Source organism: Vipera ursinii, assembly GCF_947247035.1.
Source record: "Vipera ursinii genome assembly, chromosome: 4".
Classification (NCBI taxonomy): domain Eukaryota; kingdom Metazoa; phylum Chordata; class Lepidosauria; order Squamata; family Viperidae; genus Vipera; species Vipera ursinii.
Window position 1 is genome coordinate 15,317,565 of NC_139514.1, and position 18,419 is coordinate 15,335,983.

Genomic DNA, 18,419 nt, shown 5'->3' on the forward strand with positions numbered 1-18,419 from the left:
ATTTTAATACCACAGATCAGAATTAGTGGAGAGAATGGGGATACTTAACCCTTTTCTTGTAGCCCTATTGCCCTATATCAGTGATGGCAAACCTTTTAGAGACCGAGTGCCCAAACTGCAACCCAAAACCCACTTATGTATCGTTAGGTGCCGGGTGGGCGTGGCCCGTTGGGTGGGCGTGGCCGCAGTGGTAAGAGTAGACTGGGTGGGACTAAAAAGTTCAATCAATCAATTCCAACTTTGCGAGATCTTTTTTTTCCCCATGAGAAGTTGAAATTGATTGATTGAACCTTTTTTTTTTTGCACATGGCGACGGACGCCTAAAACAAAAAGGTTTTATAAAACCCAGCTGAAGGCCTAGGACTGGGGCGAAGGCACGCGTGCCCACAGAGAGGGCTTTGTGTGCCACCTGTGGCACGTGTGCCATAGGTTCGCCACCACGGCCCTATATGATTACAAATAAATGGTATTTAGCGTTCTCCTAGGCAGCTGACTGAAAGCGAATGCAGGGAATCAGATGTTCTTTCTCTGGCATCTTTAGTTACAAAATACATTCAGAACAATCGTGGGGAAAGGGTGCTTCTTGATTTCTTGCAGACTGTTGTGTGGTATCTGTTTATAACGATTCATAAGCAGGAACTAGGAACGCAAAAGAAACCTACACACATTTCAAAGAAAACACACGGGCACAGTGCATGGAAGCAGATTGTACTGAGGAGAGAACAGGCTCTACTAGCATTTGCGTTCTCCACTCAAACTTTCACACCAAAAGATGTGAGAAGCAGAGCACATTGAGGTAGCCCTTGACTTATGACCATTCCTTTAACAAGAATTTGAAGATACAAGAGCGCTGAAAAAAAGTAACTTACGACCAGTCCTCACACTTACAACCATAGCAGCATCCCCGTGTCACATGTTCACGATTCAGGTGCTTGGCAACCAGTGTACATTTATGACAGTTGCAGTCTCAAGGTCAGGTGACTGCTATCTGCAACCTTCCCAGCCAGCTTCTGATAAGCAACTAATGGGAATTCTCTTAATATGCATGATTTGCTTAAATCTTGCTAAAAAAAGGTCACAAAATCAGGCACGGTCAAATGATGATTCAATTAGCAATGCAATTTCCAGTCACAAACTGGGTGTTAGAAGTTGAAGTTGCCTGTATTTGGGAAGTTGCCTAGAAAAATCCTAATAGTTATTTGTATGTTTTTAACAGCAAATGGCAGAATTAGAGTTGGAAGGGACTTCTAGTTCCTGCAGAGGGATTGCATACTAAAGTAAGTATTTTAGTATAGTTGCGGAGGACAATCAATTTATATTTTCCAGTATCTCCAATACTGAGTAGAAATAAATCCAGCTGAAAGATTTGGACTGAATCTACACCTTCCACTCTACAGCACGAGATATTAATGCTGAAAATAGCTATTTAAAAGCCAGAGCAGAGTGAACATGTATGAATACTCACATATAAACTTCACTTGAAAAACAGTAATTTTATGCTTTTCAGCAGTGTTTCTCAACCATGGCCACTTGAAAATGAGTGGACCTGGCACAGCTGGCTGGGGAATTCTGGGAGTTGAAGTCCATCCATGTTCAAATGGCCAAGTTTGAGAAACACTGATTTTCAGAATCAACTATGTATTTCCCAATCATTTTTCCTTTTGAGCCTTAGGTGTTTATGGCTTCTACACTGCATTTATGTGACAAAATAAGCCTTAAGTTTCATACCTAGAAGGGACGCAGTGGCTCAGTGGGTTAGGATGCTGAGCTTGCCGATCAGAAGGTCGGCAGTTTGGCGGGTCGAATCCCTAGTGCCACCTAGCAGAGTTACTCATCCTGTTACTCATCCTGTTACTCATCCCAGCTTCTGCCAACCTAGCAGTTCGAAAGCATGTAAAAATTTAAGTAGAAAAATAGGGACCACTACGGTGGGAAGGTAACAGTGTTCTGTGTGCCTTTGGCATCTAGTCATGCCGGCCACATAAACACGGAGACGTCCTCGGACAAGCGCTGGCTCTTCGGCTTTGAAACAGAGATGAGCACCAGCCCCTAGAGTTGGAAACAACTAGCACGCATGTGCGGGGGAACCTTTACCTTTACCTTACCTTTTTCATACCTAGAAGGCTATTTCTTCACTTTCATTTCATTGTATGCCAAAGCCCCAGAGAGAAATCTGTGTTTCCTGATAATGAATAAATCCGGCTTTTCACATCGTGCAAACAGCTCCATACACTTTATAATAAACGTATAAATGTAACCCTACCATAATTTATACATATAGGTGATTAAACATTATTCAGCTTTCTAAAACTTGGTAACATAATCTTTTGTGTGTGAGATGGTTATTGTATCTCTACATGGCATGGTTTAGCCCAGTGATTTTCAACCTGTGGTCCACCGACTCCTGGGAGACCATGATGTCGTCACAGGGGATTTGCTAAGGCTGGAAGAAATGTTATGATTTAAATCTTGAGTTAAGTCTTGGAGGTCCATGGCCATGGTACGTGACCACAAAAGGTATTTAAAAGGGGGGGGGGGTTGTCCATGGTGAAGAAAAGGTTGAGAACCACTGGTTTAGCCCATTCTGCAAACAATGCCATATAAGATAATTTTCTAACAGGAGAACTAGATCTCTTAAGACATTTTCGTTAGGCCAAGTTAGTTAAAATACTTTTGTTTAAATTCCTTAGAAAAATTACTTTACAATACAGGTTGTCCTCAACTGACCGGCGCTTAGCTGCCATTTGAAGTTATGACAGACCCCCTAAAAGGCATTCGTGACTTGTATTCAAACGTCCTCCTCCCTTACAGTCATATGCTTGCATTTTGGGTGCTTGGCAACCTAACCATGTTTATGGTTGTTTGCAGTATCCTGCAGTTATGTGACTGCGATTTATGACATTTTTGAACAGAAACTGGTGTTTACTTCTAGTTCCCACCACAAAGCACCCATTGCAAACCAAAGATTTGCTTATGAAGCACAGTATTCAGCTAGCAATCAAAATGTTTGCTTAACAACTGCAGCACTTTACGATCATCACACATTCACTTAACAACCACTGTAAAAATAAAATCAGGGGCAATCATGTGATGACCCATTTAATGACCATCTTGACCTATGACTGTAATTCCAGGCTCAATTATGGTTATAAGTTGAGGACTAACTATAGTGATACCTGTGGTATTGTGGTACAGTAGTTTTAGAGTTACACAACAATTTCCAGATGTATTCTTTTGAACCTATCTTTCATCCACCCTAAGCCTTTATACTGACAATGAAATTCATCTCTTTGGTTAATTGACAATTTAATCGTATCTCTATCTGTTTAGTTAAAGGAGGTTCAATTCTTTTTTTTTTTTTAAGACCGGAACTCTATTCCTACCTAATTTATTGTAACCTCACTTTATTTTAATGGACTATGATTACAGATACAAGTAAGATATAAGATATGTGCGTTTGAACATATTGTATATGTGAAAAAGAACTTGATGTTAACAGAGTCCAGCAGTTAAAGTCATACAGTTTATGAAACTGTGTTTTATGTCTTTTTTAAATTTTAAGATTATTTTTGAAGGGTTTTTTCTCTCTCTCCTTTGGTGCATGGGATTGAACAACTCAGTCAGATGCTGTTTTTCCCCTGTTACAAATAGTAATAAAAAAATCCATTCAAGGTGAGTCTGCCGTAAAAGTGTCATTTAAGTTTGAAGGAGAACAAAGGGGAGGCAACACTGATATGGCTTTCATTGGGTCTGTCAGCTTGGAGAATTTCTGCTTCTTCTCCTTTTCAGAAAAAAAGTTCGTGCTATCTGCTGCTTTGTTCCTGCTTTGGTTCAATACACAGTTTCTCTCCAAGTTTTCTGACAAGTTCTGCCAGGTCTTCTGTGTTCTGTGATTTTTCTTCAAGGAGCTCATATCGAAGGCTTGAGATGTCCTGTTTAATTTCTTTCAGTTCACCTGTAAAAGAGAAAAGATCAAAGGCTTAGGAATATAGGAATCAAGGACCTTATTTCCAGAGGGAAGCTAATAAATAAAACACCAATAATGAAGGTAATAATACCTTTGCATTATTATTACTTTTAATAACAAATCTGTTTTTCAAGAGAGGGGTTATTCCCCCCCCCATGAATGGAGAATCATTACTAGTAAGAGAAATAAGGTTTAATGTTGGATCTTGGAGCAAAGCTAACTCTGCCACTATTTTGGATAGCTTCTCCAGTATTTGATAATCTTTGGCTATATTGATATTAGGATCCTTGCCTTTCGCATCTACAACATATGGATCCCTGACAGGAGCTATTTTTAACCCAATAATGGAGGTTTGGGGCATCAGATTCCAATATCATCTTTTTTTCCAAGAATGCTATCTGATATAAGACACATTCTATTTTTATTTGTTTTACAGTGGGAAGTTTTAGCCCTCTGCTTTGGTTTGTCATACTTAAAAATGATTGTTTGTTCTTGTCTTACTTACAACCATTCATTTATTTATTTTATTTTTTTTATTTTAATTCCATTTATATCCCGCCCTTCTCCAAAGACTCAGGGCGGCTTACAAGCTTAGCAGTAGCCTTCATTCTATCTATATGCCTGCTTATTAGGGCTTTCACATCCCCCCCAAGCGGCATTATTACAAAGTCAGCTTATTGCCCCCAACAATCTGGGTCCTCATTTTACCTACCTCGGAAGGATGGAAGGCTGAGTCAACCTTGAGCCTGGTGGGACTCGAACCTGCACTAATTGCAGGCAGCTGGTGTTACTTAAGGAGGCATTAGCCCATTGCTCCACCAAGGCTCATTTAGCAATCATTCAAAGTTACAACGGCACTAAAGCAAGTGACTTACGTTTGGTCTTCACACTTATGACTACTGGAACATTCTCCAGGTCACAGGATCAGAATTCTGGCACTTGGTAATCAGAATATATTTACAATGGTTATAGCCTACTGGGGTCATGTGATTGCCATTTGTGACCATCCCAGCTGGCTTCTAACAAAGTCAAATCCAAAGCTCGATTTGCTTGACGACCAATTGCAGTGATCTCCTTAATAACTGTGGTCAAAAAGATTGTAAAATTGGGCACGACTCACTTCTGCTTTCATTTGTGGTTGTAGGTTGATGACTGCGTATAATGCACAAGAAAAAGGGTGAGCTTTTATTTGTTGGTTTGTTTTATGTTCTGCTTTCCATCCAAAGAGCACAGAGTGGTATTTGCCTCCCAAGTCTTAGCCTCAACTTTCAGGAAAGGATTAGATTGGGAAACCCACCTATGTAGTTCAGAGAAGATGCTAACCGGCCTTGTTATTCCAACAATTTCACATCTTATCTTGCCTTGCCTCTGGCATCAAAGCACTATTTAAAAGCCTTGCGACAGACTGGCTGCCCAACATGTAATTAATTCCTTTTGGAAAAAAATCAAGTCTGCTGGAAACTTCCAACATTTTTTACATCAGAGACCTGCCCATTTCTTTAGTTTTTCAGTCAAGGATGGAATTCTATTCTGTCCACGTCTACCCAGAGCTCACTTTATGACTTGCAGATTGAGACTCTGTATCCTGTTACAAACTGCGGGGATTGGGTTTCTGCATCCACTGCAGACTCAAACATACAGCCAGGAGGAAGGAAAAAAAAGATACAATATATAAAAGCGCTGGCCTCCCCATCAACCTTTGAGCCCTCCCCAGTCTCCTCTATAATGAGAAGATCACTGGTGGCATTGCCTGCACAACATATAGCAATAGTAATAGCATTATATACCATCCCATAGTGCACTGCAGCACTCTCTGGCTGGTTTAAGGTAAAGGTAAAGGTTCCCCCGCACATGCGTGCTAGTTGTTTCCAACTCTAGGGGCTGGTGCTCATCTCTATTTCAAAGCCGAAGAGCCAGCGCTTGTCCGAGGACGTCTCCGTGGTCATGTGGCCGGCATGACTAGACACCAAAGGCGCACGGAACGCTGTTACCTTCCCACCGTAGTGGTCCCTATTTTTCTACTTGCATTTTTACGTGCTTTCGAACTGCTAGGTTGGCAGAAGCTGGGACGAGTAACAGGCGCTCACTCTGTTACGCGAAACTCGGGATTCAACCCACCAAACTGCCGACCATCTGATCGACAAGCTCAGCGTTCTAACCCACTGAGCTGGTTTACAAAGCACTTATTGCCCCCAACAATCTGGGTCCTCATTTTACCAAACTCAGAAGGATGAAAGGCTGAGTCAACCTTGAGCCCCGTCAGGATTGAACTCCAGGCTGTGGGGAGAGTTTGCCTGCAATACTGTACTTTAACCACTGCACCGCCAGGGGCCATTCATATACCATGGTTATTTTCAGAGCAGTGGTATAATGATGCCAGTCATTGCTCTCCCTCCTACCCAATATCACCTTGGTTCAGTATCTTGAACAGGTGACAAGAGGTCAGAATTCATCCTCTCTATCCAGTATCTTTTTGCAGATGGTAGATTTTAGTGCTATGGGGATCAATATTACAAGCACCACTGCTAGCAACTGTCCTAACACCTGTTTACATTTGAAGAGAAACTCTGCATTTCTTTTTCCCTCCTGAAGTGTTTTTAATCTCTTGAAATTGCTTTCCTAGAAGCTACAGTGCTGTTCCTCTTATAAAAAGAGAGATCTGTTCCCCTACCATCAGCAATACAACATAAATAGTCCTCGCTTAATGACCTGTTGCTTAACCACTGTTTGAAGTTATGATGGCCTTAAAAGGGTGCTTTAAAGTGTCTAAATCTGTTCCAACTGTCGTAAAACATTTTATCTGCTGCATTTTTTATGATCTATGATTTTTTAATGTTTTTCCGTCTTTCTGTGTTGCGAGCTGCCCAGTCGCTGGATACAAGATGGGCAGCAAATAAAATTTATAAATAATTAAATGACCACATGTCGGTAGTTTGGCAACCAGCCTGCATTTACAACCAGTTGCAAATTGCATACCAGCAATTTGTGATATTTTTCACCGTTTTCTAGCAGAAAATAGCAAAAATGTCCATTAGATATTCTGTGTTTCCTTAAAGAGCATGTGGTTCATTTAAAACTCTGGTGACTTGCTTTATGACCATTGTAAAAATGCCCATAAAATAGAATCAAGTCATGAGGTAACCCACTTAAGAACTGCCCTGACGTATGACTTACCGTATTTTCCGGCATATAAGACGACCCCCCAACTTTTGAGATGATTTTCAAGATTTTTCGTCTTATACGCCGGAAAATACAGCATTAGTTTTCCTAGCCAAAGAAATGCTGTCCTCTTGGTATACCAGCAGATCAAGCTTTTGAAAAATAAATATCTTTTTTTAGGGTCCCCAAGAAGAAAAAGATACCATTTGTGATAAATGGGAATTATTTTTATTTTTGAGACTATGCATGTTTGTGTGTTAGAAGAAAGATAATATAGGTCCGGAGTCCCCAACCCCTGGTCCACAGACCGGTACTGGGCTGTGGCATGCCAGCAACTGGTCCGCACAAACAAGCAAAGCCCCACCCGTGGGATGCAGGCAGCACACAAAACCATGCCCCCTCCGGTCCGTGGAAAAACCTTTCTCCACAGAACCGGTCTGTGGTGCCCAAAAGGTTGGGGATATAGGTAGTCCTTGACTTACAACATTCATTTAGTGGCCATTTGAAATTATGGCACTGAAAAACATGACTTATGACTGTTTTTCACACTTATGACCACTGTAGCATCTCCATGATCATGTGATCAAAATTCAGATGCTTAGCAACTGATTCATATTTATGATGGTTGCAGTGTCCCGAGGTCCTGTAATCATCTTTTGTGACCTTCTGATAAGCAAAGTCAATGGGGAAGCCAGATTCACTTAACAATCATGTGACTAACTTAACAATTGCAGTGATTCACTTAACAACTAGGGCAAGAAAGGTTGTAAAATGGGACAAAACTCACTTAACAAATGTTTCACTTAGCAATAGAAATTTTGAGCTCAATTGTGATCATAAGTTGAGGATTTATAGGTGTATTAAGCCTGCCCAAGACTCAATGTGATACACTTTACTGTAATAATGGATTCCTGCATTGGGCAAGTAGGTTGGGATAAGTGATCTCCAAGATCCCATTTACCCTTACATTTTCTGTTTTCTGCAGCTATGACCTGAAAACTCTGCTTCTGTTATTCATCAATTTGCTAATGAATCTTTGGCAGCGTGATCTTGAGGAGACACTTCTATAATTGCACAAGACTAGTATAGACCATAGACTAAAAATACTCGTTTGGCAGCAAAGATACAACTAAAGTCTTGGTGACAGAAACAAATGAGAAATCTCTGTTGTCTAATATTAGAATTATAGCCATTCCACAATCTCACCTTCATTGACTTCGTCACTCTCCCTGTCTACTTGAGCTTTCAGTACATATCGTTTAATAAGACGTTTCATGATCTTCTGGAAAAGAGAAGCATAAAATATATATTTAACTTGATGAAAGGATCCCAATCCTACAGGCTAATTAAGGCATGGATTGCTCGCAAAAAGTATGCAGCGTCTTCCTATGACCAAACTGATGCCTACTGAAGTACTGCCATGTCACGTATGTTAACTATATTAACTCTGAAGTCCCGTTGAACTGCATAGGATTTATTGCATCATAACAATTTCCCTATATTTTTTCATTGATCCAAACTGAATGCGATCCAGGTGATCCATGTTAACAACAATCCATTAAGAGATTTACTTAACCGTAATCTATTAAGAGGAGGTCAAGATATGTTGTCTACTATCCCAAAGGAAAAGGCATGGAATAATAGAGATCAATTATATAGAGAGAGGTTCCATCTTGAAAGTTAGGAAAAGCTTATTAACAGTTAGAACTGGCTGTTCAAAAAGGTGGTGGGATTCCTTCACTAGATGCACTGAAACAGAGACTTAGAAAGCCAACAATCTCAGATGGTTTAATTTGGATTTTTTTGAAGAGAGCAGGGAATTGGACACCGTGGTCTAGTGGAAACTCTATGTTAATTCATACGTTAATGTGATTCAACTGAATCATGGCAATTCCTGAGGTAATTCCTTTATGGCATTTTTTATACTTGAGTCTTCTCATAAGTTACTTTGTGACTTCTTCATGTAAGACTGATTATGTCTTACACATTATACTAAAATTCTGCAGAATTTTGTCCATTAAATTTCCCAGATGGTTCCAATTGGCTGGATTCACACTTGATTTGTAATTTACTGAATTAACCCATTTTTTCTTTTCCAGATCTACAGAATACACCAAACCATAACTAACCAAACAGGTTGAGTTATGAGGTATAATTTTAAAAAATCTAGCCTTTTGCTTTTGTATAAAGGCCATCCTAAATTCTGCAATCCAGATCTGGTACTCTATATGACAAAATAATTCTCACACACACACACACACAAAGCACAGGTTAAACCTGGCTAGGTTCTTGTGCAAATGCCACAATTGTGTCTTTAACTGATCTAGTTGAGCATAAAATGAAAAGTTGATACTTACCTGATACTTTCTCTGTGGATTATTAGAGCTGTCGATATCATCTGTGCTTCTTATACATGGTATCTTATTATGCTCCACCTGAAAATAAGAAATGCTAAGAAGTTTTCTTAAATAATTCCAACTTATTTTTCTTCCTTTTTTCTACTTGCTGGATTTTTCAAGAAGCAGGGAATCCAAAATATAAGCCAAGGAAGAATAGGTAAATATTTTTACTTAGTTGTACTATTTTATCCAATATTAATATTTTATATTAATATTTTATCCAATATTTTATCCAATATTAATTGTCACCAACTAACAACTGGATTCTGTATACATATATCATTCCTATTTATTTCCCTCTCATTTCATTGCCTTTTGTATCCAGTTTTCTGTACTATTTTTTTATCTAGGAACTTGATGATAGTTTTTGAGGATCCAGACTCTGCTTCATTAAATTAACATAGCTACATTTTCATAAGCAGCTCATGTTGAGGACCATGTCCACACGGACCAACGCATTTTCAAAACCAAATCGCATTTCATATTTGCTGGAATTTCTTATTTCCCCAAGTGACTGCAGCTTTAGCTACAAATGTGATAAAGGAAGAAGAAGCTGTCATATTGAGGATAATAACTATTAGACATGAGCTCCAAAACATTAATCATTTTATTTATTAATTAATCCATAGGAGCTTTAGAATTGAAAAAAATAAGCCCCTCCCTCTTCACTCCTGTTTCCTCTGCATTCCCCTAAACGGAAGATTGTAGGAAGAAATAGCTTGGTATCTCCTTATTTTCCTTACTTTAAGGATAGAAAGCTTAAACATGTAAGTTGGTTATTGGGGTATTCCTTAATAAACTTGATTCATCCCACTGGATCTCCATTTATAAATTATCTTAATTAGCTTAATTCTACCTGAAGATATACTTCCTGATACAAATAAGTTCTGATGAATAGACCAAGAATTTCAACCAGAATTGCCTTCATTTTCCCCTCCACTACCACATAATTACTGCAATTCCATTTAAAACTTTTTTCATCCATGCAACAAGTATGATTTTTTTTCTTTTAGAAATTCAGTTTTTGGAAGCACAGTTTTCAGGAAGCAAAATCTCACAGAAAGAAATATCCTTCATGTTCTCACTAACATTCTCTCTGAACAAATTATCCATAGGAGTAGTTATTTTTAGTGTTACACAGAAAGATTATGCTGTATTTTTTCATTTCTAACTCTCTCTTATGAAAGAGATTTAAATTTGTTTCAAAAAAGACCGGACAGCCACCTGTCTGAAATGTTATACGGTTGAATTAGAAGACCTCCAAGGTCCCTTCCAGCTCAATTTTGATTGAAGTCTGGAGTATTTGCAGCTGTTTAGTTCTAACGTCAACAAGCTATGCATCAATTCCTATTTTTCACATAAAATCATCTCTTCAGCAATCTATACTTCTGATTTCTCATACTTCCATTAAGAAGTCATAATAAAGGAACATCATCCATGGAAATGTTTCTAATTGAAAAAGTCAGGAGATTTCAAGATGATGGAAAGATCAGGACCACCAGCAATAGCAAGGACCTCCTACAATAACGCTCAAAACCACTACTAAGTCAGAAATAATTCTCAGTTCCTGTGAAAATAAGATATAAAAGCAGAAGGCAGATTTTATTAGGTACTTACATTAAATTGTTTCAATATAGTAGTATTTCAAGACTGGCTGTTAAATTTTAAAAGGCCCAAGTGAAATTTCATTGCATTACAGTCTGTGAACACGTGGTGGCAGAATGCACAAAGTCTGTACACTTTTCAATTGTCTAATAGTCTAAAAGCTGACTTTAAACAATGCTAAATATGCTACCTCGTTTCCTGAAACAGTAGGGTAGCACTGTAATAGCCGCTGATTTTACTTGCTGAAAGCACACATCCTAAGGTAGCCATTGTATTGAATGGTGTAGGAATAGCATGTATTTCCTCCTCCAACTTAAACTATGAAAAATATGTAACTCTAGAAGTGGCAGCTGGTTACCTGATTCATCTCAGCATCCTCCTGGAAACCTTTCTTATGGCAAAACAGTAGTTTAAAAATCCACGTCTTTATTCTGAGGGAAAAGTACAGCAGAGATTTGGGGCTGGGCACCAGATTGAAAGGGACAGGAAGTGTTCTGCCTTCCTCAAAATAAGAAAACCAGAGTTTCGCTCTTGCAAACTTCCATTCTACATCAGCATCATCCTGGAAGGCAGACAAAAAAGTCTATCAATGATTACCTGAGGCAGTGGGACATAGACCTAAAAGAGAAGATGCACTTGTTTTAAAGAGCTGCAGATTTGTCCACAGGCCTACAAATGCAGTCTCTCTGTCTCTCTCTCTCACATACACTCACACAGAGATACACTTTCTAATATATATGTGTTACTTTTTCAGTGCCATATATATAATCCTAGGTAGCAGCAGATATTTCTGTCTCTGTCTCTGGGCGCAAAGAAAAAATTTCTGCTGCGAACCCCTCATTGGCGTCAGGAAGGGCAACCACCCAGTAAACAATTAGCTCCACCCCAATTCAAGGGATTACAGGATCGTAAAAAGAAATAGATAGATGTCATTCTTTTAAATCAACATTTTGTCATTTTTTTGGAGCTGACTATATATATTTGTTAAATAAATACATGAAATGCAAATACATTAAATATATAATTAACTACAGTTATTAAAAAGCACAACACTAAAACAATAAAATAAAAGCAGCAGCCTGAATGCAAATTTTTAAACAGCAAGATGTTAAAAAATCAGCACACTGATTGATTCAAACAAATGTCTTTTGCTCAGTGCTAGGAAATACTTTTCTTTTTCCACAGTCTATTAGCTTATTTTGCCAGGTGATTCCTTCTGGCACTTAATCAAAATCTCTTTTTTATTTTATCCTGCTCTTTTATGTCTTATAATGGCAGAGAACTATCTAGTTATGGCTTCCGAAGGTGGGTATTACACCATTTTAAATAGCCTCTTCCCCAAGCTAACAACCTACAACATTTCTTCACAAGCCTTACTGTGCAAGCTTTGTACCATCTCTTTTGTCTTCTTCTGGACATGTTCTAGCCTGTCAACATCTTTCTTAAATTACAGTCTTGAAAACTAGGCATAAAATTATCAGAAAAGTCTTGCTGGATTTAATTATGTCCCAAGAAAGCAACGCCCAGAAGCATTCAGAAAAGTCATAGCCCTCATGACAATCTTCTAGAACAGGCCTTGGTCAAAACAGAAGACTGATGCAAATATAGTTGTATTGCTGAATACTCATATTTAACTATCAGCAGAGTAGTTGATACAATTTTAATGAACAGTAATAATTTTAAAGAAAAGCTCTATTAGTTCAAAGACTGCTTCTATGCTACGTTTCCTGTGTTTGTTTACTAGCATGGTTATACCGGTAGTTCCTAATTAAGAATATGTACAACATTTTACATTTTATGAGGAAAGCCCATATCAGTTTAATAAGAATATTACCTCAATTTCCTGGAAGGAACTATTAATCATTGCGATAAGCATATTCAACAAAACAATAACCATGGTGACATTATAAACACCATAAAGGACATAACCAATATTTTCAATAAATTTGTGGTTATAATTTATGACCACAGATTTTACTTCGGAAAGTCCAAATATTGCCCAGAACAATGTCTTGAAGCTTTCTTCCACTCTGAAAAATAAATAAATAAATAGAAGCATGAACAAATCTTGCAAAAGATCAAGAAAAACTGAACTGTGTTAGCAGCAACCTGCCTATCTTAACAGTACTTGCAAATATAATACAGTATGTCATGAGTGGTATTTACAGGATATGTGTTGTATATTTGTATAGGTAGTCCTCGACTTATGACCACAAATAAGCCCAAAATTTCTGTTGCTAAGTGAGGCATTTGTTAAGTGAGTTTTGCTCTATTTTACAACTTTTCTTGCTACAGTTAAGTGAATAACTGCCGTTGTAACAGGGTTAAGTGAATCTGGCTTCCCCACTGACTTTGCTTGTCAGAAGGTTGCAAAAGGTGATCACATGACCCTGGGACACTGCGACTGTCATAAATATGAGCCAGTTGCCAAGTGCCTGAATTTTGTTTACATGACCATGGGGACACTTCAGTGGTCATAAGTGTGAAAAAGGTCATAAGTCACTTTTTTCAGTGCCATTGTAACTTCAAATGGTCACTAAATGAACTGTTGTAAATCAAGGACTACTGTATATCAAAAAATTGGAAAATAAAGGTGCATTGTCACAATCTAAAACCCACCAGTTTCTACCCTACAGTATATGAAAACCGTACCAACATCCAAAAAGTATGTGACATCACATTTATCATCCCGCATATTTTGACTCTTCTTGGTGAATACACAAACATGTCACAATAAAAACACATTATTATATTACACTTCTAGGCCTCAATGATTCTGGGTGGATCACAACAATAAAAAATTACAATAACATAAACATCAATAATTTTAAAATTTTAAGTGAGACATTATCAGATGTTGCTAGAAAAAAAGATAGGAAAAATGCAGTCACTTTGGCAAGTCAAAAGTAGAAATGTTTCCAGTCGTGTCATATATCACTAGTCTGATCGAGAAATCTTTGTTTTTTTCTTCTTTTAAATATTATTGCCTTCCTTTTTTTTCTACCAATTTACATTTGCGGCCGGCGTCAACTTCCCTCCGTCCAGTGCGCTCCCACAGAGAGGGCCTCCTCAGGGTGCCTCCTATCAAAGAATGCCGATTGGTGGCCCCCAGGGGGAGGGCGTTCTCTGTGGGCGCGCCAGACCTTTGGAACCGCTTACCGGTCGAGCTCCGGATGGCCCCCGACCTTCGCTCCTTCCGGCGCGATCTCAAAACCTTCTTTTTTGAACAAGCTGGCCTGGTCTGACGGGATGGGGTTGGGTTTTTTATAATTAGTTTTAATTTTTAATATGTATTAATTATTACGGGCATAATGGTTTAATCACTTTTTAATTTTTGTATTCTGTTTTTTATTATGTATTGCCCTGTTCACCGCCCTGAGTCCTTCGGGAGAAGGGCGGTATACAAATTAAATTATTAAAATTATTAAATTAAATTTTCTTAGCACATTTGAAAGAAATGGCTATGTTCTTTAATGATCTGATTGGATATTTTCTTAATATCCTTTTACATAATAACAGCAATCTTTTTTTTTTTGAGTGTTGGTTCTGATGAAACCACAACAATACTCTCCCCACACAAAAAATCAGTACTGGATTGGGAAAACCCTAATGCTTCAATAACACCAAAATGGGACAGAAAGAATATAAACAGAAACAAAATAACACAATTAGAACTGAAGTTGGTTAGTCAGCATAAAATGCTGGATGGAGAAAGGAAAACAATATATCAGGGAAAGAGTTGCTAAGTGACCAGCCATAAGTTGAATACTACCCACTTCCCCAAAAGTAAGCCTTATGCCGAAATTTGGGGGTGGGCCTAATATAAGCCCTACCCCCCCCCCAAAATAAGTCCTAGTTTTGGGGCAAGGCACACACCTAAAAATCAAGCTAAGGCAGGGGTGGGGATTTGTCCAACGCGCCCCACACCCACTTACCTGGCAGCCAGCCTCTCCTCGCTGGCCCACTTCTTCTGTGATGTCTTCTGCAGCCAGATCTGCATTTCTCAGTCACAGGCCTTTCTGGAAAGCCACTGCAGCTGAGAACTGAGCTATGAATTCAATCCATAGCTCGGTTCTGCAAGACCTCTGCAGCCGAGGACTGAGCTATGGATTGAATCCATAGCTCAGTATTTGGTTGTAAATGCCTTCTGGAAAGGCCTGACTGCAAAATGCAGGCCGGAATGCAGCTGCAAAATGAAGCTGTTCCGTCCGCCCCAGAAGAAGAGGACCAGCTGGGTGAGGCTGTCGGTGCCAGAGGTGACTATAAAAGATATTTCCCCCCCTAAAAATAAGACCTGGTGCCTCTTTTGGAGGCAAAAAATAAAAAATAAATACGGGTATTATACTAGTAACACATGAAGTAATACATGGTGTAATGTATAGTAACAGATAGTAGTTAAGGCACCAGGCTAGAAAGTAGGAGACTGTGAGCTCAAATCCCATCCTAGCCATGAAAGCTGGCTGGCTGATTTGAGGCCAGTCACTCACTCTCTCAGTCCAACCCACCTCACAAAGTTGCTGTTGTGGGGAAAACAGGAGGAGGAAAATGTGCTGGATATGTTCACTGCCTTGGGTTGTTTGTAAAAATAATAAAGGCAGGATACAAATAAACAAACTAAATGCATACTCAACACATCTGCATCAGAATACTGAATGTTCAATGTACTAAAGAATATGAAAACTATTTCATCAAGTTTTTTGTGTAATATCTCTTCTTGCGAAAATGTACAGGCACCATAGCTCTGCTTTCTCTAATAATCTTGTCAATCCATTTTCTGGCGTTCAAACAAGATACAGTAGCATGGGGGGGGGGAAATCACACTGATTAAAAGCAGTAATCCTTCCTCAGTCCATTCATGAAAACGTTTGCCTAATCTGATTTCACAGATTTGAAGGCATCGATATTAAAAGCATAAAAACTGGTATAACAAATAAATGCTTCAGGGTTAGCAACCATTACTAACTATGACAAAGGAGTTACAAAGTCTAAACCAAGGATCTTCCAATACGATCATTCATAGAATTCACAAGCATTAACTTACGTAGTAAATGCTTCATTCTGCTTTGCTCCCAAGTAATAGGAATAGAGATTAAACATTCCTATCATGAAGGCCACAAAAACCATGATAAATATGACCATGAACTTGAATATGTCTTTCACAGTTCTACCAAGTGATATCTGCAAGGGTCCAAAGCTTTCATTGGCTGGCAAAATATAGGCGATTCGTGAGAAACTTAAAACCACAGCAATTGCATACAGGCCTTCAGATATGATTTGAGGGTCAGATGGATCCCAGTCTATTCTTGCTAAAAAGAAAAAAAAACAAGAGTTTTAGTTTAATACGTTGGGCTTTAGTCTTCATACTTGCCTGCTCAAAACATTAGGCCAAACACAGTACAGGTAGTCCTTGACTCACAACAATTCCTTTAGTGACTGTTTGAAATTATAATGGCACTGAAAACGTAACTTATGGCCATTTTTCACACTTATGACCACTGCAGCATCTCCATGGTCACGTGATCGAAATTCAGATGCTTGGCAACTGACTCATATTTATGACGGTTGCAGCGTCCCAGGGTCAATGGGGAAGCCAGTCACTTAACAGCTATGACTAACTTAACCTGCAATGATTCACTTGCTTTGGTAAGGCCACACCTGGAATACTGCATCCAGTTTTGGTCACCACGATGTAAAAAAGATGTCGAGACTCTAGAAAGGGTACAGAGAAGAGCAACAAAGATGATTAGGGGGCCAGAGGCCAAAACATATAGGGAACGGTTGCTGGAATTGGGTATGTGTAGTTTAACGAAGAGAAGAGTGAGGGGTGACATGATAGCAGTGTTCCAATATCTCAGGGGCTACCACAAAGAAGAGGGAGCCAAGCTATTCTCCAAAGCACCTGAAAGCAGGACAAGAAGCAATGGATGGAAACTAGTCAAGGAGAGAAGCAACCTAGAACTAAGGAGAAACTTCCTAACAGTTAGAACAATTAACCAGTGGAAAAACCTGCCTCCAGAGGTGGTGAATGCTCCAACACTGGAGGTTTTTAAGAAGAGACTGGACAGCCATTTGGCTGAAATGGTATAAGGTTTCCTGCCTGAGCAGGGGGTTGGGCTAGATGACCTCCAAGGTCCCTTCCAACTTATTATTATTATTATTATTATTATTATTATTATTATTATTATTATTATTATTATTATTATTATAACTGTGGTTAAGAAAGATCATAAAATGGGGTAGTACAGTTACATTAAGGTGTGCAATGAACACTTCATTTTTCCAGCAGACAATTGCTGATAAAATTGGTGAATAAATTATGGCATCTCATAAGTAGAGTTAAACTGACCTTTTATAACCTGCTGCTTTTTGATGTAAATTGGGACTGCAACTTTTTTGCAACTCCCAACCAGTGAAGGACAAGAAAGCTAGAATTTTGAGAGTCGCCGTCTCATCAGATCCAGAAGGTGTCATCATATTTTGAAAAAATGTTACAAAAACTGCTGAATATTTCCTGGAAATATTTCCTTGTTTATAATGTCTAGCTGATATTTACTTTACAGCATACAGTATTATTTACTTTCATGACTATTCAGTAAACCTCTTTTACTTTAGAAGGAAAATGACACATTTATATGGTGCTATCCTGTTCCATATCTAAGATAAGTTTGGTTAAAAAATTGAGGCTTGGCTTATTTCTGAACAGACCTATACATAAGTATATAAGGTATACTTCAGGACTGAATAATATGAATGTATATTTGAAAGTAATTAAAACATTAGTTTAGCTCTATAATATAAATATGAGCTGCTCACCCAAAGTGTAGTACTTTATGCTGGGATCCAGTGTTGCAGTTGACAAGTCCTTCATTTCTGTATCAGCGTCAACAATATTCTGGGCTCTAGAAGCATGCCAGAAGGCCATGAACCTTGCGATGAATGAGGCTGCAAAAATAGCCAACATACCAAAATCTAGCATATTCCATAACTCAAACAGGTATTCCTTGGGACCTTGGGACCAAATTTCTTTACATTCAGCCCATATCATACCTAAAAGAAGGAAGAAGAAAATAGGACATTAGCTTTAGACTTCATGCCTCTCCTTACCTCAGAAAGACTCTGAACATGGTGCACAGCGGTCAAAAGAGCAAAGATGGGGGCGGATAGGCAGTTGTGTGTGTGGGGGATAATTGAAGCATGGTCTGTACTTGTCACCAGACTGACTGACAAGCACCCAAACTTTGATCACATAACAGTGGGGACCCTGCAATAGCCATAACTTTGAGGACTGA

The 18,419-nt window shown here is 38.7% G+C and overlaps 1 protein-coding gene across 1 annotated transcript in view; it reads right to left on the reverse strand.

The window, feature by feature from the left end:
* Positions 1–3,580: 3,580 nt before the first annotated feature.
* Positions 3,581–18,419, reverse strand: part of TRPC6 (transient receptor potential cation channel subfamily C member 6) — a 75,416-nt gene continuing 60,577 nt past the window's right edge. The window contains exons 7-13 of the mRNA XM_083361476.1: positions 17,944–18,177; positions 16,172–16,436; positions 12,965–13,160; positions 11,489–11,692; positions 9,484–9,561; positions 8,333–8,408; positions 3,581–3,955 (exon numbers count right to left, since the gene is read on the reverse strand). Coding sequence (XP_083217602.1) covers positions 3,804–3,955; positions 8,333–8,408; positions 9,484–9,561; positions 11,489–11,692; positions 12,965–13,160; positions 16,172–16,436; positions 17,944–18,177 — 1,205 coding nt within the window. The 3' untranslated portion in view covers positions 3,581–3,803. The remainder of the gene's footprint in view (positions 3,956–8,332; positions 8,409–9,483; positions 9,562–11,488; positions 11,693–12,964; positions 13,161–16,171; positions 16,437–17,943; positions 18,178–18,419) is intronic.